Genomic DNA, 25,781 nt, shown 5'->3' with positions numbered 1-25,781 from the left:
GAGATGGCAAAAAGCTATCAGTCTGTCTGCTTAAAGCCTGTTCCTCTTGCAAAAACCGTTTCCAGAGCCGCCACTGTGTCAACACCATTCAGTCATAAGTGCCAACTCCAAAGCAGGCTGATCAATGGAAATGCTAAATAAAGCAGCAGAGCTCTTGCCTCAGAGGATGTGTAAAACCAGCTTTGCCAGTAGATGTGTGCCTCTGTTAATGCCAGCAGAAAGGTTTGCTGTTTGTTACCTTCTAGTCCAACACCGCTCTGTGCCTTCCTGGCTCCTTTGCTTGTGGGTCATCTTAAACTCTGAGTTTCTCAGCTTGTCTTCTAGATGAAGCTGCTTTATAAGCGAAAGGGTTTAGCTTTTCTGAAACTGAGAGCAGAATCCATAGGAATAAAAACTTCATTGTCTTAAATTGTAACTAAATAACAGTTTTGGTTGTTGGGTTTTTTTAATGTGTTTTTGTTTGTTTGTTTTTCTTTTTTGTTTTTTCTTTTTACATATAAGGCATCAAGTTTATGGTACTTTTTAGTACTGTTAGAATTGCTCCTGCCTCAGGTATGAGATTTTGAGATGTGGCAGCTGGTTGAGGATCAGAAACAAAACACCAGGTCTACTGTCCATTGACATACATGTCTGTGAAAGCCTGAGGAAGTTCTTGGCATGCCTTAAATTAAGCGCATTAGGTTTGCAGGCACAGCTCTTTTAGTGCTTTCTTACAAGGTATCTCTTTCACAGCTGATAAGTAAAATGATGTCTGTACTCCCTCTGCTGGCTCTGCAAAAGTAGCTTTCATGAGCCTAAATCATCAAGTATCACCTCTTACAAATATGCCTATGTGAAATTCCGAGTTAAGAACAGTTAAATGAATGGAGGAGGGATTTTCCTGAAAAATGGGTCAACAAATAGTTACTGAAAGCTAATCAGGTGTCTCAGATGCTATCTCCTGCTATAATGGTAAACACTGGTGTTGTATATACCTTTGTAATTGTAGTCTGGTCTGTTTTTGTGTATCAACAATTGGATGTGGCTATCCAAATTAAGATACCAAATACTTGCACATCTGGTCATACGTCTGAGCCCTGTTTTTATAGGCATTGTATGCTAAATGTACATAGAGGTATGATACTTGGAAGCCTCCCATGGGGGAAGAAAACTTATAGACTTTCATAAATTACAGTGCTCCGTACATTTATTTGCTTATTCTGAGACTACTTGTTTTTTTCTATGTGAAGAGATAAAAATTCTCAGCCAGAATGGAAGAAGTTCGGGGCTTGAACAAAGTCTTGGTATAGATAGGTGTTACGTACGTAATCAAAACAATTGCTCTTGGAACTCAGTAGACATCTTTACATGCCAATGTAGTTAATTCTGTTTTCTTGCTTTCTGATATGATTACTCTATTATACTACTATTTTAGTTAATTTTGGTTTGTGAAATTCAGTGATGTTTAACAGCTTCAGAGGACTGAAAGGATAACCTACCCTGATATACTGGTTAGTAACTAGATAAGGGGAATAAAAAGCCAAACTGCCTTTTTACCACCCCTGAGCCTTGTGGAGAGTCTGGCTCCTTCCTGGTTACAAAGTCTGATGACGTTTTCTGGATTTTTGTCCCTTCAAGGTACATTTCCTGGAAAGCACAGCCTTTTGTCCAGATGTTTTACTTGTATAATTCATGACTATCAAATGTTCCAGAACAGTAAGACTACTGTGCAAACCCAATTTAAGAATTCAGTAAACACAATTTAAGAATTCAGTGCAGCCAAACACTGCGGTTCCTCCTGTTGAATTTCTCTTTGGGTATGCTTGTGGCTGTCTGCAGATGTCTTCAGGCACTGCTGTACTCAGATGGGACTTTTTAGCTGTATAAAAATAGGCCAGAGGTTAGAACAAGTCTTCCTCTCACAGCAAGTGTGTTCCCCCTACTGAATATCCTCCTCTTCCACATGCTATTGTGCATTAAGGTCTTGAAGTTTATCCCTATGACTTGGTTATCCTCCACTTAGTATTCAGAGTGTATTTTTTTTAATTTCCAAAACTGTATTTTATAAATGTTCATTTTAGTTGACAAATAAATCAAAAATTGTGGACCTCTGTAATGTAGGCCAGAAAATATAGCTTAACAATGCCTGCCTTCGACCCTAGTCTTGTCAAGCAAGAACAACTGACGATTCTCAGTGCACAGGGAAATGCTTCCATTTTCTAGGAAAACCTAGTAGTGTATTTCAGAAACCTCCAAATTCAGGAGTCAGAGAATCCTGATCTTAATATATCTTAAAATAATAAGGTAGCTTAAAATAGCTTGATTTAGGCTTCCATTGGACAATTTTGCCATGATGCAATTGTTTAAATACTTGAAAATATTTGCTCTGTGAAAAATACTTTGTGACAGCTAATGGCTTATTTTAATAATAGTTGCTCAACAACAAGGTGGTGTTTTGGTAACTACACACTACTTCAGTTTTAAGGAAGAAAGCTGTCTTGAAAGCTGTTTAGCTTAATTATGTGCATAAAGCATCGCGCATCAAACTTGATTGTGATTTTGACAGACAGCTGTTTAACTGCCTAAAATTGTTTGTCCTTTTACGCTTTGATTCTGGATTCTGACTATATATTGCTTGATCACTTTTCTGAGCTCCTCTAATTAGATAACTGCTCTAAACTGTTCAAATACCGATAAAATGAGTTATTCCCCACCCTCTGCCCCCAACCCCCCCCCCCAAAAAAAAATGCCAACCCCCCAAAAAACAAGAAGAAAACCCAAACAAAACCAACCTCCACTCCAATTTCATGCTGTATTGGTTAGAGTGAAAGATTTCAAAGGGAATGGATACATATTGAAAAATCTCACCCCAGTAGCAGGGCTAGAGCAACTTGCTATTAATAATCTAGAGAAAGCTACTACTGGTATCAAGTCTATGAGTACAGCATACAAAAGTGCATATAAATATTAAGTGTAATGCATGTTTGTTCTGAAGGGGAACTGGGAGCATTGTTTATAAACTGTACTGTTATATCTGTGAATAAACATGAAGGATAATTAGGATTCTGCTGGTATAAATTTTTTTGTCTATTTTGAATCATCCCTTTTCTTTAGAAAAGGAAGAAACGTAAAATAATTGAAATAAAATAAAACTAAGAAGTTAATAGATTAGAGAGCATGGTAGAACTTGGCTGTCAACCTGCTTGTCATGGTGTACAGACTTGAATATGTGTGTAACTTAAGGGAGCCACATTCATAACATAACTTTGAAATGAGGTGTATGGTTGGTTTTCAATGTGTAGAACTCCTCAGTAAGAGGTTTCACTTCATCTTCCTGACCAGTGTTTGGTACCATCAGGTCTGATAGTGTGAAAAACAAGTCTGTTGTTACTAGCAGACTTCATTTTTGCACCAGTTTCTAAATCTTGTCTCTCTCAGGTAGGGTTTTTTTGGAAATGCTGCTAAAGTTATCCTCAATTATAAAGATTTTCAGATACTTCTTCCTGTATTTCCTGTGACAAACTAATTTAAGTAAATCATCCTTAATGGGACTGACAAGCAGGTTTTTGGAGAACAGTCCTAGCACAGCTGCTTCCTAGTAGTCTACTTTCTCTTCTCCATCAGAATTGGAGATAGAATGCTCCTTTAAGCTACAGAGTGTATTGAAAGTGCTGAGAAACCAGGTGATGGTATACTGTGAGAAAAACAAATACAGACTTTGCTTAGGAAAGTGGAGCGCTGGGAACAGAGAAACTTCTATGCATCTTTCAAAATTTCCTCTAGAAAGACTAAATCCCTGTCTGTAGGAGTTTTGGTAATTCGTGCTGTCATTTGTTTCACGGTGCTGTGTTCACTTTCGTTTTTGTGATGTTCTTCTCAGTCACTTCCCTCCAATGGGGAAACAGGTATTTCCCTGAGTCTTGCTAATCTCAGGCTAGCTGAAGCTCTTGTCTTCCATACTCTGCTTAAACCTGCATTCTACAATAAGAGAAACTTGTGAGTTGCAGGGTTTTGATTAAAAATGTAATTGGCTTCTACCTTAACAAAGTGTGGTCTGTGAGCCCCTACTTGACTCTAGGGGGAAAGTAAGTCATGCTGAGCTGAGGTGTGCTACAGTGAGATGTGCAATGGCATTGATCCTTTAAAGAAGTTCATTGGTAGCCATGAGCTGGACATACAAATCTTGGTTATTTAAAGAGTTTGTTTCTTCAGCAGAGACCAGTTGGAATTGGTAAAACATGCATAAATGCAGCAGGATGCTTGAAGTTTGTCACTTGAGTGGAGAAGCTGATATTGCCCTTCCCAATTCCCTGTCTTCAGAGATACTGTATGCTATTGGTATTGCTAGAAACAATGTGATTGCAAATGGTCCACAATGTTACTATGTGCCACTGTAAAACAAACATTTGTGGGAAAAAGCATTATGTAAAAGAAACAAAATAGGTCTGAATTTGCTGAGTCAGAATGATGATCTGTAGTCTTCATGGTTAGGTAGATGTGGCCCTGAGGCAATTAGTTCAGCTGCAGCTGAACTAATTGCATTAGGCTCCCCATTCAGAGGCCATTTTTGGAAGGAGGAGTATTAAGCTTATCGAACTAGCCGCTAGCAATTACTGCTGAGAATTCAGAGCTGCCTTAGCAGAAGACTGACACCTTGCTATGTATGTCAATGGTAGTTATGCTTCAGGCGCCTGCTGGTTTCCCATGTTAGTTCTGATAGCCTTGTGCTTTGATAGGCCAGGGGAGTTAGAGGAAACAAATATCCAGTCCTCAGCACTGGAGAAGTCCAGCTGGTTGGTATGAAGATTTTCAAGGCATGGCCTTTCCCTTCCTAGGGCAGCATTGTGCCAGAGCTAAATTAGACACCTAGTTCACCTCATAATTTTAATGCTTGCTGATTAAACTGGAAGCAGAGCTGTCTGCAAATTGCATTAGGATCCACTGAGACTAGTGAAGATTTAAGACCTTTGGTTTATGGGAAACTGGAGAAAGGATTTCCTTTACTGGGTGGAATAGCAGTTTTAAATATTATCATGGAGCATTGTTTCGTTGGAATTTTTCCCCAGTCACTTTTTTCAAATTAACTAATCATGCAGTAATCTCAAAAACCTAAAGAGTTATGCACAATACAGTTCTTCACACCTGAAGACTTCAGAAATGAAGCTGCAATTGTTAATTGCACATAGACAGTTTGTACAGCAATTTTAAATAGCCTACCAAAACTGAGAAAGGAATTAAACTTACTAAATCTGCTTGAGCCGTTATTTGACAGTCAGGTGAACTTGCTGTTCAGTTCAAATGGTGTTCGCTCTTGACCGAAAAGTGTTGTATCGTGCTACTTGTTAAGTGGCATGTCACTTTATGTGAAATAACAGAGAGAAGATGAACCTTTCCTTGAATGGAGATTAATGTTATCTTAAAGGAGCTAGCAACATAGTTCCATGATGAAGGTGCTTCCAGCATTAGCTGAATGTGTGTTGCTTAAGTTGGCATATCCAAATTGTTTGTATAACTTCTACAAATAAATCAGCAATTCTGGCATCTTGTGAAAAAACTTCTTTAGACAGTAGAAATGCTGATATTTAAGCTTTTTTGGCTGAAGGAAGGAGATCCTTTTTGGACAACTGCTTTCTGCACCAAACCTGCTCACAGATGAGATGTGAAATGCATAGCTACCATCACAGCTAGCAGAAGGGTGGAGACTTGGGAACATGCATGGTACGTATTTACTTCTTGGATCTGGAGGGGCAGGTTTCAGGGCTGAGAACAAAAATTGTTTTTAAAGATCATGGAAGTGCAGGGAGAAGGCAAGAGCAGTGGAAAAAAAAGTATTAGTAAAGGAAGAAGTGCTAAAATGGTTTAGAGTGTTGCGTGTCCCATGAGAGATGGATTTAGAGCAGGACCGAAAATGAAATTCCATCTCTCAGTGGCTGAGATGCTGTAAAGAAAAATAGAAAAGCACACAAGAAATGACGGTTCTGAGCGTCGGGTTGCCTGTGTGACTGTTGTGACGACAGACTTTCCACAGTCTATTACTTCATTAACACAGTTGCCAATTAATGTAGGTGGCTTTTCCCAGTGCAAAAGGATAAAGGTGGCAGGTGTAAGCTGTAGTGTCAAATAATGAGAGCTGCTTCAGGACCTCTGTGGGTGGAAGTGTTATGCCTTTAAATGTAGTACAGCCATACCTTTGGTCACCTGAGGATGTGACAGACTTGCTGCTTTCATTGTTAGACTTACAAAGTGCTATGATGAGAATCTCAGCTTTGTGCATCCTGTCTACTCACGCTGCTTTAACATTCCCTATGTTAAAGAAACAAACTGCCCAGAGAAGTATTTATTACCTTATATTGACTGGTGGATGTATACTGATCACAGAGCATTTAATTTAACACCGTTCTACAGGCAGATAGCAGTATCTATATTGCAGTAATGGTAAAATGTGTGCAAAAAAACAACCCTGCATAAATGAGAAAGTTTGGAGTAGCAAAAAGTGTGTGACAGTGCAGGGAGCATGACAACTTAGTTTTTAAGTGGGTGTCAGGCTTCAGAAAGATCGAAAAGTATAATCATTCGGAAGGACCAGTTTTGAAACTGGAGATGTGCCTGAGGGATAAAGTCGTATGTAGCCTCACTAAATGGCAAAACACATCAGATAATACCATGAGGCACGACCTACTGAAGATGCTTCTTATACTGTATAGGTGAGAAGGCCCAGTAGAATGGATTAGTGCACTAATGTCTCAAAATTTACCAAAAAGAGCTAAAGGGAGGACCAGTATAATCATAATGAAAATTTTGCAAGAAATTCCACACTTGTGTTTCTGCAAATCTGTGCAGTGGTTCTCAAATTCAAATACTGAGGTAAAAAACCCAACCAACCAAAAACCCCACAAACAAAAAAGAACCCCTGAATCTCTTGCCACCACCAGCAGAAGCAGTAAACTTGTGCAGTAGTTCTGAAAGTGCTACTCAAGTGTATAGAGTCGTTATGATATTTGAATTGAAATCCCTCTGGTTTCTTATGAATAGAAGATGGCAAAAATAACTACCGTTTTTGAAAGGAGTTTTTTCAGAATGGCTCTTTAGCCAGTTTACTTGGTGTATTTCTGGCAGGCAGGGATTAATAACATGCAGGGAAAGCTAAGATAGTTTTCAAAATACAGATTTTTCAAGAAGTAAGGGTTTTTAAGGGTTTGAGGATAAGGATAAATTGTGTTCTTTTATTTCTAGAAGGCTTGTGAAAAATATGAATATGAAGGTTCTTAAACTGGCTTGTTACATGCCACGAGAGAAGCTTCTTAAACTTTGGCCACAAGAGGACAAAACAGACATCCAGCTTAGCATCAGAGTGTGTGCTCATTGGGATGGGTGGCCACAGCTGATGTTTGTTTTATTTTTTTTTTTTACATTCCAAACCATTGCTTGGTGGGGATGGTGATTTTGAGGATCATAAGGGGAACCTTTACCACACTATCACTATTTGTATATAATCTGTTTACAGTTCAATGAGTATATGGAATATTTTGTGCTACTGTTTATATATAGCAGTAAATTAGTGCCAAGTAGCAAGAAAAGCCTTAACACTTACCAAAGTTAATTTCACTTACCTAATAGAAAGGAAATGGTCATGTTCAGAGTGACTTTATGGAAGTAATTAGGCTTAATCTCATAAATATAAATATTTCCTAGTAGTTTTAAAACTACTTTTAAATTTCTCTTGCAGTTTTTTCAATACAAGAAGAATCAGGTAGGGATGGACTTTTGCCTTTTGCTTGAAGGCTCATAGCTCTGGGGAGCTTTTGGCACCTCTTTGATATCAGGAGACATGGTCACAGTCAAAAGCATACTGCTCTGCTTATATGGATATTAGCATAAAAGAATAGTTTCTGGAAGAAAGAAAAGGGGAGTGTTCAAATCAGGAGAAAATGGTAAATGTCTAGTTCTGGATGAAGTGCCATATGCAATTTAGCTCAAAAGGTATTAGAAGCAAAGTTAAGAAGAAGTAGCAAAAATTAGAGGCTTTGTGAAAAAATGTGAAAAGATTTCTGAAGCCTAGTAAGGTTTCTCAAGTAAGAGAAAGTAAGATTTTTCATGACCTGTAGGAATAACTGATGAAGTCAGCTGCTGTTCTGCTCTGAGTCATAATTATTGTCAGACCTGACCAGCTGGATGCATTGCTTACAGGCATGTACTAAGCTTTAAATGCGACAAGTAACTGAAATCCAGGAATCCAATTCCATCTCTGTTGGATGAAATTTGGTACCATCTCACTTTACCTTATCTTGAAACTTAGTTGCGTCTAGTGATGTCGTATGCCTCATTTAACATGCACCTGTCAGATTTTGTGACCAGAACACATCTTGCAGTTTTTGGAATGCCAGTAAACTCTGCTATAGTCCCATGATGCATAATTTTAGTAAGTAGTTTGCTATGCTACCATCCTACCATCCTTTTTTTTTTTTAAAAAAAAGTTCAGCTTTTTATCTTGTCATTTTTGCCAAATGGTTTTGATAAATATTGATGAGAAAAGTGTGGTAAGTTGTTCCTGTATTTATTAATGTGAATATTTGTCAATAGATAACTTACTGCACACTTTTAGGCTTATATATTAAACAGCGTAATTATCCTAAATAAACATTTTTGTCCCAAACTGTGCAGGATTAAGCGACTTTAAATACTCAGTCATCTTATTTAGAACTCAGTGGATCTGAAGTAAAGGAAAGTATCAATGGGCATTGGGAAAACACTTTTTTTTTTTTTCTTTCGCTTTAAACACCAGCAGGTTTGCCTTCAACCATCAGCTGCCTTAGTCTAAATTTTGGCAAGTCTACTCACCTCAAGTTAGCTGAAGTAGCTGACACACATAGTAAATGCATTTTAGGTACTTGAACACGTTTAAAATGATGCTGGCTGGGACAGAGTCCTATCTAGAGGTTAAAACTTTTTTTCTCCTGGGATTATAGTCTTAACTTGGAATAACCTGTTCTTGCAAGCAGTCCTGTCAAATTTAGCCTTAGTTTAGTTTGATGTCATCACAGAGCAAAAAGTAGATGAGCCTAGTAGAAGGAAGTTCCAGGGCCTATGGGTGGAGAAAGGAGAAGCTGCCTGAGTGTTGATGAGAGCTGTGGACTGCGGAGACCCTTCGAGACATGGCTCTGTTAATGGATGTCTGGAATAAGTAATTCCAGTTTCCAGAAAGTGTTTTAAGTAGTTAAAAACTTAGCTCTTTTGCATGATTTTGTGTCTTGAAATGTTTTGCTTCCTATGGACAACTCAGCATTGTAATATAAAATAGGAGATGATGAAAACCTAGTATTTCAAATACCTGGGAGGCTCAATGCTTTCTCTAATGATCACACTGGTTTTGTGCTCTTGGGTTTTCCAGTATCTCTCAAAGTCTGATGTTCCTTGAAAGCGTTCACAGGTTTTTCTGAAGCCCTTCTTGTTGGATCGATTTGTCTGTTGTTGGATCAGTAATATCTGTTTAGTTATCTCAGAAAGCTATTTATTAGTTTAAGCTTTTGATAAAATAGTTTTCCTACTCAGAGTATTCTACACAGCACATTCTGATCTTGTTTCTTAATCCAGCTGCCATTCAGCTGGAGTTGAGTTGTGTTGTGAGTGTGGAAAGGCCGTGGCTTGGACAAGGCAGGGCAGTACAGACCTGTGCAGCTGGTTGACAGCATAACACAATGTCTGCTTGCTTGCTGGGCTCCTTACAGAGGCTGTGGAGCAAGCCGCTGCATAAGAGGAGGTCATTTTCTTCATGCCATAATAACTCACCTTCAATACTTAAATGATTTTTTTTTTCTTGCTGGTACCAAAATAGGAGGGAAATTATGCAGAAAGCTGTGTGGGAACACTGCTAATTTGTATTACTACCAAACTGACTTCAGACTACTGAAGTCCTAATTTGTTAGCCATCATTTCAATAAGAAAAAAATTTGGGGTCTTAAAGCCAGGAAACCACTGCTGGATGAAACTGTTAGTACAAGTCTCAATCACAGTAGGCAGCAGCAATCCATAAGTGCCATAAATCACAGAGTATTTTCGGTTGCAGGGGACCTTTGAGGGTCATCTGGTCCAATCTCCCTACAATGAGCGGGAACAATACCAGTGTTCACATCCACTGGAGAATCTAAGCCAATTTTTATTTCAGATAGGTAAGTGCATCTGCTTCCCAAGAGATTAAGCTTCAGAATGAAGTCAGATTTCTCTTTGAAAACTAAGGAAAAGTCATGACCTTTGGTGAATTTACCGTTTATAACACATAAGCTGTAATAAGGGAAACTTGTCATTACAACACATTGGGCACATTTGAGGCTGAAGATGATATGTTAAACTTTGTTTGTGCCCTCTCCCTCTTAGCTCTTCAATCTACTTTTATTCGTCTCTTCATAAGCCGAGCTGTCTGAGATGCTTGCACTAGAACAACAGCATGCCACTGAAATGATTTAACTCCTAGTTGTTCAGTTAGGCACATTTTAACTTATGGGATAGTGACCTGTAAATGCATACTGTTTTGTATTAACATTTTGTTTCGTTAGCATTCATTCATATTTCTTGTGAAACAGGCGGTGAGTTTCTGTAGCCTGTTAAGTCAGTGTGAGGGTGTGTCTTTTACACTAAGGTCCTCTAGAGCAGAAAACATCAGTCATTTTAAGTGTGATTCCCAGGTTACTTTCTAAGTTACAATTACTTTCCATTATAATAATATTCTATTTTAATAGTATTCCGGACAACTTCTTCCTCTTGTCTTTCCTCCCTCACCCACAACGTTATGTGATGGCTTGAAGCTGTGGAGCATACCTACACTAAAGTCTGCCAAGGCATATTATATATTTTTGGTATCTTAAAAGCTGTATTTTGAAACAGGTTAAAAGGCATGACAACTGAAACATATGGGACAGTTTTTATCACAGCAACCTTTTGGTACGCAGATCTGTCTGGTACTCATTGAACTAATTAGATTAAACAAAGGCTTTCCTGAGATAATCACTTTGCAAGCCCTTTCCTATATTACAGTGCCCAGCTTTTTTAGTGTGTTGTTGAGGGTCAAATGCTAGTACCAGCTAATGCTTAATATCTGAATGCATAGTGTTTGAGCAGATGTATAAATTAAATTGAATTACACGAGATCTATAGTTGCTCAAGCTTTGACTTTTGAGGTATGAGTTTGCCTTGTTTTAATATTGATTAAGAAAATTGCATTTCCTATAGGTTGGTGAAGTATTACATGTAAATTTAACTATAGGAAAGGCTTGAGTAGGGGTCCAAGGTATGCTAGGTCCTGTGCATCTGGGTAATAGCAATTGTGCCACTCTTAAACTCTGCACTTGTCAGTGCATGGCCTCTGCGAACTATCTCTTCAAGGCAACCTTAATTTTAATGACTGTAAAACACATATTATAGCTTTCTTTCAAATAGATGAAATGACAAAATACTAAATCACTAATTATTAAATACTTTTACCTGTTCTGGACTCCTTTTTGAAGCCTAATTAATATCCAAGACTGTCTGGATGGTAGCTGCTTTTTGGGGCAGGAGGTTAATGTGAGTCTATGTTTAAAGTGTCATTACAGGAATGCTTTAAGAAACGTTGCAGCTTCTAGCTTGATCAACACAGTGGAACTAAATAGGCTTGTAATCTATAGTCTCTTCATGCTTTGGTAAGCATCTCTACATATAGACTTCTGTTTAGAGCTTGTCCTTTCTCCAGTCCAACTACAGAGGCTTACGAGGTAGTCAAACTTCTAATATTGACAAAATTATCTAACCTTTGTTTCATGGGTTATGGTTTTGAATTATTATCTTTGTCTGGTAACAAAGCACACTCCCTTAGCAACAAATATTAATTTGATTTGGATAAGAAAGTTAAGCTGCAGTATTCCTCATAAGCAATTGCAATGACATGATATGTCGCAAAGTTATTACAGCCATAGAGCAGCAGGGTCTTTTCGGAGAGATTTGCATAAGTAGCCAAATCCTGCCTATGGGAGTAGGTGCTGCTACTCAAAGGTGCCTCTGCAGCTTAAGTTTTTTAGTCACTTGAGCGCGAGAGACAATAGCTTTAAAGTTGTTCCTTGTCTCAGTGATATATAGACAAAGGATTATCCAAAAGTTGATGTGTCTAATGAAAGACTCCTTTAAGTCATCCTGTGTGCAGCTTGTTAAAGCTGGACACTAACACATAATTTCAACTGAATTAAAGTTTAAATAGACTGGAACTTCAGCTAAATGACTTTTAGCTTGATAATTGTTCTTTGAATTTAAAATTTGAGATATTAGCAGATTGGAATTTAAGAGGTGAATTGCTTTGAACTGTAGTGCTCCAGAGCTCATGCTACTCAAATAATGTATTTCAAATGGCTGATGCAAGAATTGAGAACTGGAACAGTGGTCAAAACAAATAAAGTATTTCATTAGTTGATAAGGTAAATGCTATTAGATGATCTATGTAGCTTAAAAACCACTTTCTTTTATGATATTTGAATTTCACTGTGATGGTTTCATTATGCATCACCACTAATGTTACAAAAGTGGACTGTTGAAAGTTGCTTCACAGGAAGTGATTGGGTGTTGCAAGATTTTACATCAAACTGCATTAAGAATATTTCTTAAATAAAACTTCTTTGCTGTTTCCTATAGAAAAAAGCATGTTAAACTAAGTCCATTCTGTACCTGTGTGACAAGAAGCTATTGTGCTGTCTGTTGAAATGCTTGGTGAAAACGGGCTACCGAAGCAGATTTCTTCTGGAATTATTTCATGTAACAATTGATAATGTTTAAACAACTTTTATGATTTGGAGCAAAACTGCTCTTACTCAGTATTAAGAATTTGAAGAGTCTTCATGCTGTTCTTTTCAATTTTCCACAGCTCTTTCCTAACATGATTGTGCCAAATAATCTGTAACACTGCTAGCACTGATCTGCGGAACCGCACTTTTTTGTGGTGTTGATGTAAGCTTACTGAATTTGTCTGTGAACCTTAAGGGTTCATTGGTATGTTAGGGTGCTATTGAGGTGCTTTGGAACATCTGAGAAGCCCTTTCAGTATAAACTTAGTAATAGCTAATCACTGTACTATTACTAATAAAAATGGATTTAGATGCATAGAGAGGCTAGAAATTGGAGTGCAAAGCAAATTGAGTTGTGATTAGGCAGTGTTACTGCTCTCAAGTTTACTTGCATATGAAAGCAAGTCTTGTCCACTCGATATACGTACAGAGAGTGAGAGAATAAGTCTCAGAACTTTTTGATGACATGTGAGCAGTGACTAGAGCTGTAGCTTTTCCTATCCTCATCTCTTGGATTTGGGTGTATTTGGGCATCAAGTGCAGGGCTCCTGCTAGAGGCTTGAACAGAGCTTTTCTTAATTAAAGTTGAATCAAATGTGATGTAATTGGTTGTGGGGCATTCTGCTTGGTCTATTTTTGCCTAATTAGCAGCTGCAGCATCTTCTCCATAGCTATACAAACTCATTTGCCTGATCTACTTCTTGTTGTACTGTCATAGCTTATGATCAGATGCCAGCTGATAAATCCTCCTAGGCTACCAGCTGGCCAACAGCATCCAGCTTTTGGGCATTAGATAACAATGTGGTACATCTTTAAAGAAAAATCTTTCATACATGATTTGCATGAATTTCTTCACTTACAGGATACTCTAACAGGACACATTAGAGTCAGCTACATATTAATCAAAACTACATCCTAGCATGCAGGTTAACACCATTATCATGGACTCTTCAGTTGTAATATTTTTTGGCAATTAACAGAGAAAACAATTAAGATTTAAAATTAATTTTTAAATTAGTTACTTTGATGTTATAGGATGTTGAAGTTTTTTGCGTATTAATATGGGTTGCTTTATCCTTTTTGTCGCTCTTCAGAAAATGGCCATAGACAGTGCTTTTCTGAGTCTCCTGTGATGGGAAGAGAAGAGCAGTTTTAGTTCTGCTGGAGATGAGACTGTCACTTGTGGTCAGAGGACATCAGTTCAGGGTCTTCCAGCATCAGTGGTTGTCCTCAGTGAAAATGAAGTACTGTGACATGGTACTTTAAATGGTAGATTTACTGTAGCTGAAACTGATTGTTTCCAGAGCAGAGATCTGAGTTGTTCCTGGAACCAAGGCCTTAAATTTCGGGTAATTAGGTGCTTATACCTGGACTTAACATAGACACAGTGGTTCAGCTGAACAGTCCCCTAACTCAGCAGGGCAATAGCTAGGAATTTTTTGTTTGACTCTTTGCCTTTATAAATCAATGCAGTCAGTGGTAACTATTTCCCTTTGCTAGGTATATGACACCTGAGGGTCTTGTTGACCTGGAAGTGTCTGAGTTATTGTTCATCTGAGCCTGTCACTCGTAATGTTTTGCAGGGCAATATATTGTTACGTGTGCTCATCATGCACCATTATGTCGATAAAGCTGACTTACACAATCAGATGTCTGTCTTTGGCACATAGCAGATCTTTATATAGGCCTGAAGAGTTTGTGTGTGCACTGTACCACTGTACTATTGTGTAGATACATGTGTACATGCAAGGTGTGTCAGCTGAGCAGGAATTATATATAGAATGCCTGTGCAAGTTTAGAGTCCTGTGGGTAGATGTTAATTTCTCAGCTACAGTGCATTGATAATCAGACAGAAGAGCTGCTCTCAGTCTCCTTATCCCTTCTTTAGGAAGGTGGCAGGTATTATGCAATTTCCCGCTCTGTTTAGAGAACTAAATGCGGATACTATGGGAAGCTTGAGTTGGGATGAAATGGGCTGGAGCAAGGCTAAAACTGTCTGGATGTGAAAATGTATTAAGACTTAGGTCTGCCTGAAGATATAATCCTACTTATAATACAAGAGTACTGCATGGGCTAGCTTAGTGTTGAAATGGTTTTTCTTGAGGTTTGCACAAATGAATTAATGGGAACACACAAAAGCTTGCTCTTCCCAAACTATGAGGTGAAAGCCTCATTGAAAACTGGGGATTTTTAACTTGAGTATGTTCTTACCTTATGTGATATCAGTTGTGGATGCTACAAACTCTATTTCCGTGGAAACGGATTTAATTTTAGGTGATTTTAAAGGCTTCCTCTTGATGATGGACTATATGGACATACCAAGGAAAATGCAAGTCTTAAAGACAACAGTTGTTCTAAGAAGTTAATGGTTTAAGGAAATAAAATAATGCAAGGTTGTTTTGGTATGGGAAACGTCCATTTTATACCTTGTCACTCTTGCCAGCTGAATGCAAACTAAAAATATTATAGGAAATTAAGAAATTTGTTCTGTATCCTCAATACAATGAGTAGGGTTGTCTTAGGTATTTCAATATAGCTGTTATGTAACCGAATATGTGTTTATTCTTTCCCTAGATTGTACATGCCTTTTGGTTTTGGGGAACAGAACGCGCCATGGGACAACCTCAAAGATCTCTCCAGACGGGGTCTCTTACTTGGGTGATGTGTCTGCTCTCCTGACTGTCTTAATACCCAAAGGATTTATTTTCCTTTTGGAAATATTTTAAGTTGAAATCTTGTTCCTTACTGGAAATCGTCTACACTAAAGACTGCATGCATCATGGGTGACATGGCAAACAACTCGGTTGCATATAGTGGTGTAAAAAATGCTGTAAAAGAAGCTAATCATGGAGATTTTGGAGTTACTCTTACAGAGCTCCGTTCTCTTATGGAACTTCGAGCTGCAGATGCACTGCATAAAATACAGGAATGCTATGGAGATGTACATGGCATCTGCACAAAGTTGAAAACTTCACCAAATGAAGGTAAGCCAATTTTAACACTATTATTGAGGAAACTCCATTTAGGAAAAACCTTAGTCAGCAAACTACTTGTTTTAATATAACCAAGTTTATAGAAGTATTTTAGTTACCATAAGAAAATATTGCTTCTTATTCCTCTAAGGCAGAGGTATTCCACAGTAATAAATGAGAGTTTTTTTCGATTGGTCTAAATGCATGTGAGATGCTGTATTAGTGGTGAAGTTGCACTTTGGAACAAAGTTCATTGGTGTAGGCATCCACATATGAAGTAGCAATGCAACATAGCGATGTTCAACTTACTGTGAAAGCATAAATTTTGTGAATAGCTCATATGACCTATGGTTCACAATTCAGAACATGCAGTTGTAGAGGCCAAAGCTTTAATAGTCTAATGCAGGACTTATTAATGCTTCGGTGTTGCCACCTAGTTCTTACATTCCCTATTGCAACAATTTTAAAAACTGGTGGCATCTGTTTTCTATTTGTGCTACACTGAGTTCTTAATAGCAGGATCTAGTTTTTAAATCTATAGTATTTCTGTAAATTTCATTTGAGCTGTCCGAAATAACTATCAATACAGCTTTAAGCATTAACATGTACTGTCACTCTTAGTTGAAGGTTTACAAAGTGATTACACAATCTTATTCTCTAGAAATAAGCATCTTTAAAGTCTTTGCCGTGTTTGGCTGAAGTAGCCTTCTGTTGTGTGTCTACCTGATGCTTTTGCTCTCTAGAGTTACTACTCCAAGACAGACTGTACAAATGTGAATAAATAAATAAATTTATCAAGTCTCCTTCCTGAGAACCTTCCAGAAGTTTTCCTTAAGGACCTGGCCATCTCTTACTACTTTCTTCCAAGCTCTAAGTGTCAACTTGTGAAAAATGCAAGTCACACTTCATAAAATATTTAAACTGTAATATCTACAGTAAACTGTAGATAGGTAAAAGTACTTAAAAGTAACTAGAACTTATTGTGAAGTCCTGCTGTTGGGAGTGATTGAGAATTACCAAAATCAAGATGTCAGCAGATTGTGGTGTCTCTGCATTTAAGCACTCACATAGCTTTTAACCAATGTATTGTCATGTTGGTGGCAGTAAAATACCTGCTGTCTTAATCCTGGAGAGCCGTTGCTTTCTGTTCTTCACAAATGCTATGGAAAGATTTGTCTCCTTGGACCAAGAACAGCCTACTAATGCCGTAAGGTACCTCTGGGTACATTTGCATTTAGCATGTTTTGTCTTGATCTGCTTCTGAAACCAGATTTCCAGACTCCTGAAATTATATCGTACATGAACTGGGTTTCTCTTACCAAACTGAAAGTAGCCAGCTGACATGGCTGACCTACCAGTGAATGGGAGTAGACCAATTTCAGGATGAGGAACTTTGTAAAATATAAGGAGTGCAAAATTCTGTTCCTTGGCATTGGTGGAGTTGTGAAGTATGTGTGTGAAGCACTGCAGTGTACAAGCAGTGTAACACGTTAGATAGGACCAGTAGTCTCCTGTTACCCTGTCGACCTGCTGCATAATACTGAAAGGCAGTTTCCTTTCTCAGTGGAAGGGGATATAGTTTTCTATAATCAGGAGTTTAACCAAGAGTTGAATCCTGTTTTACAGTGATCTGCAAGGTTTAAGGTTCATTATTACTAGACGGGCATACAATTTTAGATATTCATGATGCACTAAGCACCAAATACTTTGTAAACTGCAGGTTTCACTTTGTCTCTTAATGTAACAAACAAGTTGACACATGGGAATGATGAGTCTCAGCGTACTAAAACTAGAAAGGGTTAGATGACCTTTCCTGCAGATTGATTGGGCAGTACCAAGGACTGCGTGATCAAGGCCTTTCCCTTTCAAAAGGATTTGACATTTAGATGTATGCTGCAATCAGTTAAATACAACAACTGACTTGATAAAAGGGCACCATCTTTTTAAGTGTGAGAGAAGTTCATAAACACACCGAGGCCTCAGCAGTTGAATATGTTAATTAGCTCCGAAAAGGTTAAGTAAGATGAGTTAGAGCAGTGTCCTCTACAGAGGTGTCATTTTGACTCTGAATCACTGCATGAATCTTTAGAGAACCAGCCTCTCTGTCAGGTAAGCTGCTATAAATTTCTCAGGGAGAGTACTGGAGAGATCTTGTAAAGGTAGAACTAGGTCTCCACTTTGTCAAATTCAAGTTGTAAGTATAGAAAGGGAGACATTTCTAATGGAAAAAAATCTAGGCAAGATCTGTGCAGAAAACTGCTACGTGTTATATTAGTGTTGCACTAGAACTGTGTTACACTAGTTCTAACTCGTTGTAATCTTCAAGGCCCTATGACACTTCTTCCTAATTAGATGCTTTCCTTATGATATGAAACACTGACCACTACGCAATTACTAGTGGCTTCATAGGAAAAATACAGGTAGTTCTGACGTGCTACATAGTGGATGAGTTCATCTTGTTTTATTTCTTGCTATGAAGTTGTTGACAATGTAAGGCAATATCTGTTTTCAGACAAAATTTGGGTCAGACCAATCTGATTTGAAATGAGAAATGGGAGCAGTCCTTTACCAGTATTACTTAAAAAAAGGACACTGAGCAGACTTTACTACTTACATGTATACTAATGTGCAAAATGAATGTTTGACATATCTTTAATGGCAAAAGCCCGTCTTATATTCTGGACAGATAAACCACCATCAGTATTTCCACAGGTCTACATAGTTTTGATTGTCTAGTAACTTCTAGATTTCTAATAAAAACTGTATATGAATATTGTATATTAACTAGTCCCTTGCCTACACCATCTATAACGCTGCTGATGCTTTTGAGAAAGCACGCAGGATCACCCTTGAGGAGAAAAGGCAACGCGGAAAGAATCGTGCCTTGCAGAATATACCACCTAAGGAGTCTTTCTGCTGTGCCTTTTGCAACCGGACATGCCTGTCTCGTGTTGACCTTTTCAGCCACCAACGTGCCTGCAACAAACATGGGTAGAGCCCTTCCCAAATCTTCGTTCGCGAAGCCCAGCCATGAGTCCCTTGCCTAATATTTTTCACACTTGACCTCAAATAGCATAAATTACCGCAGTTAAGACACATAATGAACAATATAATGGCAGTAGTTTTGACCTCAGGACTGTAGAGTGTTAATTGTGAAATTGCCAGCTGTGTGTTAAATGCAGCAAGTTCATTAATGGTGCATGGTGTATTATGGTGTATACTAAAATTACAAATGATTTTTGTCTTTGCTAGACTTACTAATATCTGCTAAGTGGTTCTGATAGTAGCCTAGACGTTATATGGCCTTGTTGAGAAATGCTTTTCATTCTTCATAGACCAGTGCTGTATTTCCAATGTTCTACACTGTGGTACCCTGCAAAGGGAGGAGGAAAGTGATGCTGCTGACATTATGTAAATAATCTTCCAAACTTTGCCATGTTAAAAGGAATAGAGAAGTGATATCTATTGCAAAATCACAATATGGCCCAGTCTTTTGGAATGGCCAAGTTGTCCTGAGTTTCTGTAACATATAGCTTGATTTTGAAAATAGTCTTGTGGTGCTCTTTGAGCTGAAAGTATGCACCTTAAAGCTTGAATTGCAAGAAGTGTAGTGTTATGGCTGATGAGGACGATTGCTCCTTTGTATTAAACCTTCAAAGGCATGAATGCAGGGTGAATCGAAGAGTGTTAGAATAAATCTAATGTATTATACACACAAAGAGTATGATTAATTCATTTCACTTTTGAAAAGATCTGCCCATAATATTTTGCTTTTCAGTTAAGTGATTACATAGCAGTTGTTAGCTTTTAAAAGTGAGTTTTGCAATTCAGTAGTCTTATCAAGGTGTCTTCACAGAATCACAGAATATACCAAGTTAGAAGGGACCCACAAGGATCTTTGAATCCCGCTCCTTGAAATATCTTGTGATGTCTTGAAATATCGTGTGATGATTCTAGTAAATGTTCATTACAGGTGTTAAGTACGCCACTTATTGTTGAGAGCAAGTTGCAGTGGCTACTGTTCTTATTGATTACCTAGTACATTTGCAATGCCTTTATCAATAAGCAGTTGGGTTAACTATTAAAAAAATCGTTTCTAAGAGAATAGTTGTCTTTAAGCAGGTACTGATAATCTTGGGGGCAATATGGTCGAAGTATTGAGATCTTTGGTCTGAAAAGCATGGCTGGATGTTTGACCATTTTGCTTTGAAAAATATGCCAGTGGCTTCATTCTGAATGGTGAGCGAGACAACTGTTACAGGAGTAAACAGGAGGGGTACTTACAGAAGACCTTGAGTGCATGACCTTGCACTGAATATTCTTGGTATTCCTTTATTTTTAAGGTCTTGGCATGCAGTACCCTTTAGTGAAAGACTCTTACTCTTGCCTGCTAGTGTCTCTTAAGGTTGGTACAAGAATTGAGATAGAAGAGGACTCAAAGAAGTATGCTATATAAGAAAGAGGATAGGTACAGAACTGAGGTGACAGACCCTGCACAGTGCTAAATATAGGCTCTCTCTGTGTGAGAGAAGATAGAAAGTGAAGCTTCAGAAGAGCAAAAAACTACTGTCCAGGTGGGAGTAGCATCATAAAATAGTTGCCTCTTTCCACATGATGCCTGGAGAGCTTCAACAACTGTTAATAGTATTTTATACAATAAATAATACACTAATATAATAGTATATTATTATAATATATGATTATAAATGTTACATTAATTTTAGGATCCTAGGATGCTGTCTCTTAATACAGAATCCCTGTAGTGGGAAACAGTACTACCTTCACAGGCTGTGGTCTTGCTAAAGCTTTATGGTGCTACTCAGTCTCAATAGTTGTAACTACTAATGATCTTGTCTTGCAAACTTTTTTACTTTGAACAAAGGTATTAGTGTTACTATTACTCTGTTACTATGTCATATTAAGTGACATACTAAGCAGGTAGACCATCAACTTTGTTTTGGCAAGGGGAGAATTATAAAATATAGCTGTTTTTCTAAAGTGACTGACTTAAAGGTAATACGTACATAATTATATTTGAGATATGGCTTTTTGGTATTGTTACTGAAATATGGAGTGGGACTTGATTCCATGAATGGGAAACATCAGTCACTTCTAGTGGGAGGGAGAAATGCATAAAGTGTCAACTAACTTTGTCTTATTTTTAAATAGGTTTAAGTGGAAATCCAGCAGATATAGAAAGGAGAGAAGCAGTTTTTGGGAAGAACTTTATACCTCCTAAAAAGCCAAAAACATTTCTTCAGTTAGTATGGGAAGCACTACAGGATGTTACATTAATTATATTAGAAATTGCAGCTGTAGTATCCTTGGGCCTTTCTTTTTACCAGCCTCCAGGAGGAAATGAATCATGTAAGTAAACTTTTTTTTAAAAGTAGGTATCTACTTTATTATACTACTGACTTTCCTGGTCCAATGTGCCTGTACTGTAAATCTGATGGGAGACAGTAAGTCAGTGGAAAAGCAGCTTATTGTTCCTTATTTGAGAGCGTACTACTAAAACTCTAGCTTGCCTTAAAAGGGCTACATGAGATTTCCCTGGTCATGATCTGGTATCATTCTGACCAGAATAATGCCAGAGGTAAATTGCAAGCAGCAGGAGCAAGGACTTTTCTTAAATCCAGCAATGTTTCTGTGCAAGTGGGTTTTTTTTAGCTTTGCCTCAAATATTTAAGGAATTTATAATTTGCAGTCATGGGCTTTCTCTGAGGAGTCAGCAAGTCTTAAATTTTCCTTGATTTGCAATATGACACTGGTAACTTTCTAATTTAAGAAATGAAGATATATTTATGCTTCTGAACAGAAAATAAAGGGATCAGGCCTTCATTGAACTGAATTTTTGCAATGATATCTGACTTGTTAAGACAAAGATAAAGTGGGATATGTTAAGAAAGCAGAAGGTGATTAACTAGTCTGGCATTCTTATGCCATCACTTAACAAGATAATAAGGACAGGTAACTTTCTATATTGACTTCTCTTGTGTTCAGATAAGCAGGGTGGTTTAAATTCCTCAAGTTGCTCTAGCTTTCAGGTTCTTTAGCTTCTTTATGTGTTACCTTATGGAAAATAAAGGTAAAATTGTGAAGAAGGCTAGCACAGAAAATGTTTAGCAACTATTAGTAGTTTCTTTGTTTTGGCAATTTTTTTTATTGTTGAAATAACTATCCATTTGGACTTTGTTAAATCTAAAACCTCTTTTCCGCAGTATGTGGATCTGTAAATGTTGGTGAAGAAGAGGAGGAATCTGAAGCAGGTTGGATTGAAGGAGCAGCAATCCTCCTATCTGTAGTTTGTGTGGTATTAGTAACAGCTTTCAATGACTGGAGCAAGGAGAAACAATTTCGGGGATTGCAGAGCCGTATTGAACAAGAACAGAAATTCACAGTCATCAGAGGTGGTCAAGTCATCCAAATACCAGTAGCTGACATAATTGTTGGAGATATTGCACAAGTGAAATATGGTAAACATATTTTTGAAGTTGAACTTTCTTTTAGTTTTAAAAAAGGAACAGCAGTCAACATACCCAGTGATCTTTTGTAGGTGACCTTTTGCCAGCTGATGGTGTACTCATTCAAGGAAATGACCTCAAAATTGATGAAAGCTCACTGACTGGAGAATCTGATCATGTTAAGAAATCACTGGACAGAGATCCTATGCTGCTATCAGGTGTGTAGCATATGACAATGCTTGAAGAAAGTGGCTTTTTTCTAGGGTAAACTAGTTTTTTAAAATGTTGAGGTTAAAATCTAGCGAACTGTACCTTGTTGACTCCTAAAAGTATCCCAACCTAGTGTTACTGCTACAAAACTGTCAGAGGGAACAGACTCTTAAAACTGACAAACATTTTGTGTAGCTGCTAATGATTTTCCTTTTCAGATAGCTTTGGCGATTAAAGCTTTAGAGGAGCACAGTGGTGTATATACACATTTTCATTTTGTTAATGTGAAGTTTGAATACTTATTTCCTTAAAGTACTTACGTGGTCTGCCATATAACTGCTGAAGTCATGGTGGAAAACCTGATTTAATCTTTCAGGTACACATGTGATGGAAGGCTCTGGAAGAATGGTGGTAACTGCTGTAGGTGTTAACTCTCAGACTGGAATCATCTTCACCTTACTTGGGGCTGGAGGAGATGAAGAGGAGAAGGAGAAGGAAAAAGAGAAGAAGGACAAGAAAAGTAGGCATAATAATCTCAAATTCCTAGGGAAGGAGGGGTGAACTCTTGAATGTTACTAGATAAAAACTTTTTTTTTTAGTTATCTGGAGCCAGAAATCATTTTTTAAAATTCGTACTTTCCGTAGGTTTCACAGGAAAAAAGACCAACTCGAGTCCAGTGACCTGAGAGTGCATCACTACTTCGAACTCTTGTCCCATGGATTTTTAATTAAACTTCAAATCTCATTGATCAAATAGAGTTTGGAAAGTTTACAACTCCTAACCAGCCATGCTATTTTAAATAGTTAAACTGTCATCTTCTGTAACTTCAAAGTACATTCGTGTTTAATAGCAAATATTTGTTTATGGCAAACAGGTTATTATATAATTCAACCTAGTAAGGATCTAGTTCTGCATTTGACAGATAGAAAATGCCCCTTTTAGGCCATTCGTCTGGGACACTTGAAGGGAAAAACGTATCTTTTATACTGCTGTGGATAGTTTAAGCATATATGAGACTGATTTTAATAAAAGATGAGCAGATGGCTTCTCCTGCTGCTCCTTTTCTTCCAGAGGTGAAGTTCTGAATGCTCAGAGGCAAATCCCTGGTGGCACTTTTCTTTAATCCTTATTTTCGGAGGGATGAGGGGCTTATAACTGAGTGTATTTTGGAGCCCTTCCGTGAAGAGTGGAGTGGGCTGTCTTCCTCATTATAAGGTTACTTATCTAAGCTGTAGTCTTTACCCTTAGAATCAAAGCTTAGAAATGTTAAGCTTTTAAGTAATGTTTTGATAATAATGCTTACAAGGCATGTTCAGGACTGAGTTTCAGCACGGTACAAATTTTTCAAGAAACTGCTATGAAGTCTACTGGATGGGACTGAGTCTGAGGGTTCTTGACAGCAGAACCAAAAAACATAAATATAAATCAAAATATACCTTTTCATCAAAGGAATATGAAACAATAATGGAAATTATACAGAAATGTGATTAAGAATCTCAAGGGTCTTCAAACTAAGGAGTCAATTGTTGAAGTGTGTGCTCTGTGCAAGAATTGGGATTGAACTCTTGTTGTCTTGACCTAACACACAAATACTTTTCAAGTTTCTAGAAGGATCAGAATTGTAAAAAGTAGTAAATTTCTTTAGAAGGTAGAAAAATGGTTACAAGAAGAATTGAAAGTTCTAAATAAGTTTCAAGCATGATAGTGAAGACCTGCAACACTTCCAGGAATTAGTGTGAAACAGTTGCCATCCTTTGCTCTTCCCCTTACAGAGGGGACAAAGCAAGTGACGGTACCGGCTGCTATGTCTGATATGGAGAGGATTATAGTTTTTATTAATATTCTGTTATATTATTCTATAAGCAGAAGTCTCTTTGACAAGTGGTGTTTTGGTGTATCCTAAGGCCTCAACGCTTGCAGGTGGTTTTTTTTTTGTCTCTCAAGATAGATAGCTTCCTCTTTCCCTTAAGTTAGGTGCATAATAAGATTCTCCTTGGTAAAATTCAGGTTAAACTAAATTAGCCTCTCTGTGAATGTTAAGGAGATTAAAGGGGCTATATTTAGTTGGCTGCGTATGGCTTGGTGCAGAGTGAAAGCAAATGTACAAGGAGATAATGTATGAACAAGGAGCTACAAGTAACTCAAGTGTAGAACTTTGCTCTTGTAAGAGAGAGAGGGTACCTAGGAAGGAAAAAATACTAAATTAGGAAACAATGACAAGTTCTTTAGAAGTCTGAAGTGGCATCTTCTGGAGAAAATGAACATGCTATTTTTTTTTCCTCGGCTGTTGAGGGAATGCTTGGGGGGAAATCTTAGTTATAGAAATCAGACTATGTGTCCAGAGTAATAGTGTAATGGAGGTGTTAAATGTCATGCCACACACACTTGATAACTTGATTTTCTTCTACCTGAGTACTCTTGTAAATTTCAGTCTACATAACCTAGGGCCAAAATTTGGTGACTTATCAAAGCTACTGAAAATTTCTGGGTTTTGTTCTAAGTTCCTCAATTAGCCTTGAAAGTAAAGTTTGTCACTTGCCAAGCCCCCTAAACAACATAAGATGTGTTGGTCTTCCAGTTACCTTTAATGTTTCACTTGTTAAATTCTTTCATTATTTTACCGTCCTTCTTTATGATCTCTTGTTGAACTCTGTTTCTGAACACGGGTAGGAGTGATATTTTATTATAAACTCAAGCTAGTCTTATAGTGATGTATCATATTTGCTTACAGATTATGTTCATGTAAATAGGGTTAGCATATATCAGTAATCCAGTGGTATGCCTCTGTTAAACTTGGCTGTAGATTTATAAATATTTTATACTGTGGTAGCTTCTGCAATGTTGTACAAAAAAATTCTGGAAGTGAGATCCTGCAGTTCATTTGCAGTAGTAATCAGATACTGGTGGCAAGTGTTAGAAGAGCAGAGCAAGATGGAGGCCACCAGAATCACTTTAATATAACAAATATATTTCATAGAAAAACGTGTCAACAATCTTTTTAAAGCTTTCCTCACAAGCAGTAAGTGTCTGTATCAGTAATTTGTGCAAACTTAACCATGGTAGATTAACATTGCAGCAGTTTTGTATGGGAAAAGTAAAGTCCAAAAAACTGATGTGAGCTGTTTCTCTGAGCTGACGTACATGTTTTACTTTTTTTTTTTTAAATGCAGTTGCTTGTTTCAGCAGATTAATGTAGTCATTATATATAAACATAAACTTTAAAATGAATTCTGCACAGCCAATTTAAAACACAACTTGTTCCTCTCTCTGACAGGTAAAAAGCAAGATGGAGCTGTTGAAAACCGTAACAAAGGTAAATGCAGGTTCTCTGATCCTTTTTTGCAAGTCTCTATTT

The 25,781-nt window shown here is 37.6% G+C and overlaps 1 protein-coding gene across 7 annotated transcripts in view; it reads left to right on the top strand.

Annotated features, from left to right (window-relative positions):
* Nucleotides 1-25,781, top strand: part of ATP2B1 (ATPase plasma membrane Ca2+ transporting 1) — a 62,517-nt gene that overhangs the window by 11,071 nt on the left and 25,665 nt on the right. For all 7 annotated transcript variants that reach the window (XM_017804364.1, XM_017804369.1, XM_017804368.1 and 4 more), the window contains exons 2-7: nt 15,354-15,763; nt 20,921-21,118; nt 21,973-22,227; nt 22,308-22,433; nt 22,802-22,945; nt 25,701-25,739. In XM_017804364.1, the coding sequence (XP_017659853.1) occupies nt 15,559-15,763; nt 20,921-21,118; nt 21,973-22,227; nt 22,308-22,433; nt 22,802-22,945; nt 25,701-25,739 (967 nt within the window). In that variant the 5' untranslated portion in view covers nt 15,354-15,558. The remainder of the gene's footprint in view (nt 1-15,353; nt 15,764-20,920; nt 21,119-21,972; nt 22,228-22,307; nt 22,434-22,801; nt 22,946-25,700; nt 25,740-25,781) is intronic.

The sequence above is a fragment of the Lepidothrix coronata genome, unplaced genomic scaffold (genome assembly GCF_001604755.1).
Source record: "Lepidothrix coronata isolate B3197 unplaced genomic scaffold, Lepidothrix_coronata-1.0 Scaffold9, whole genome shotgun sequence".
NCBI classification, from domain to species: domain Eukaryota; kingdom Metazoa; phylum Chordata; class Aves; order Passeriformes; family Pipridae; genus Lepidothrix; species Lepidothrix coronata.
Note: the sequence above shows the minus strand (reverse complement) of the source record. Positions and strands in the feature narration are given on the sequence as shown.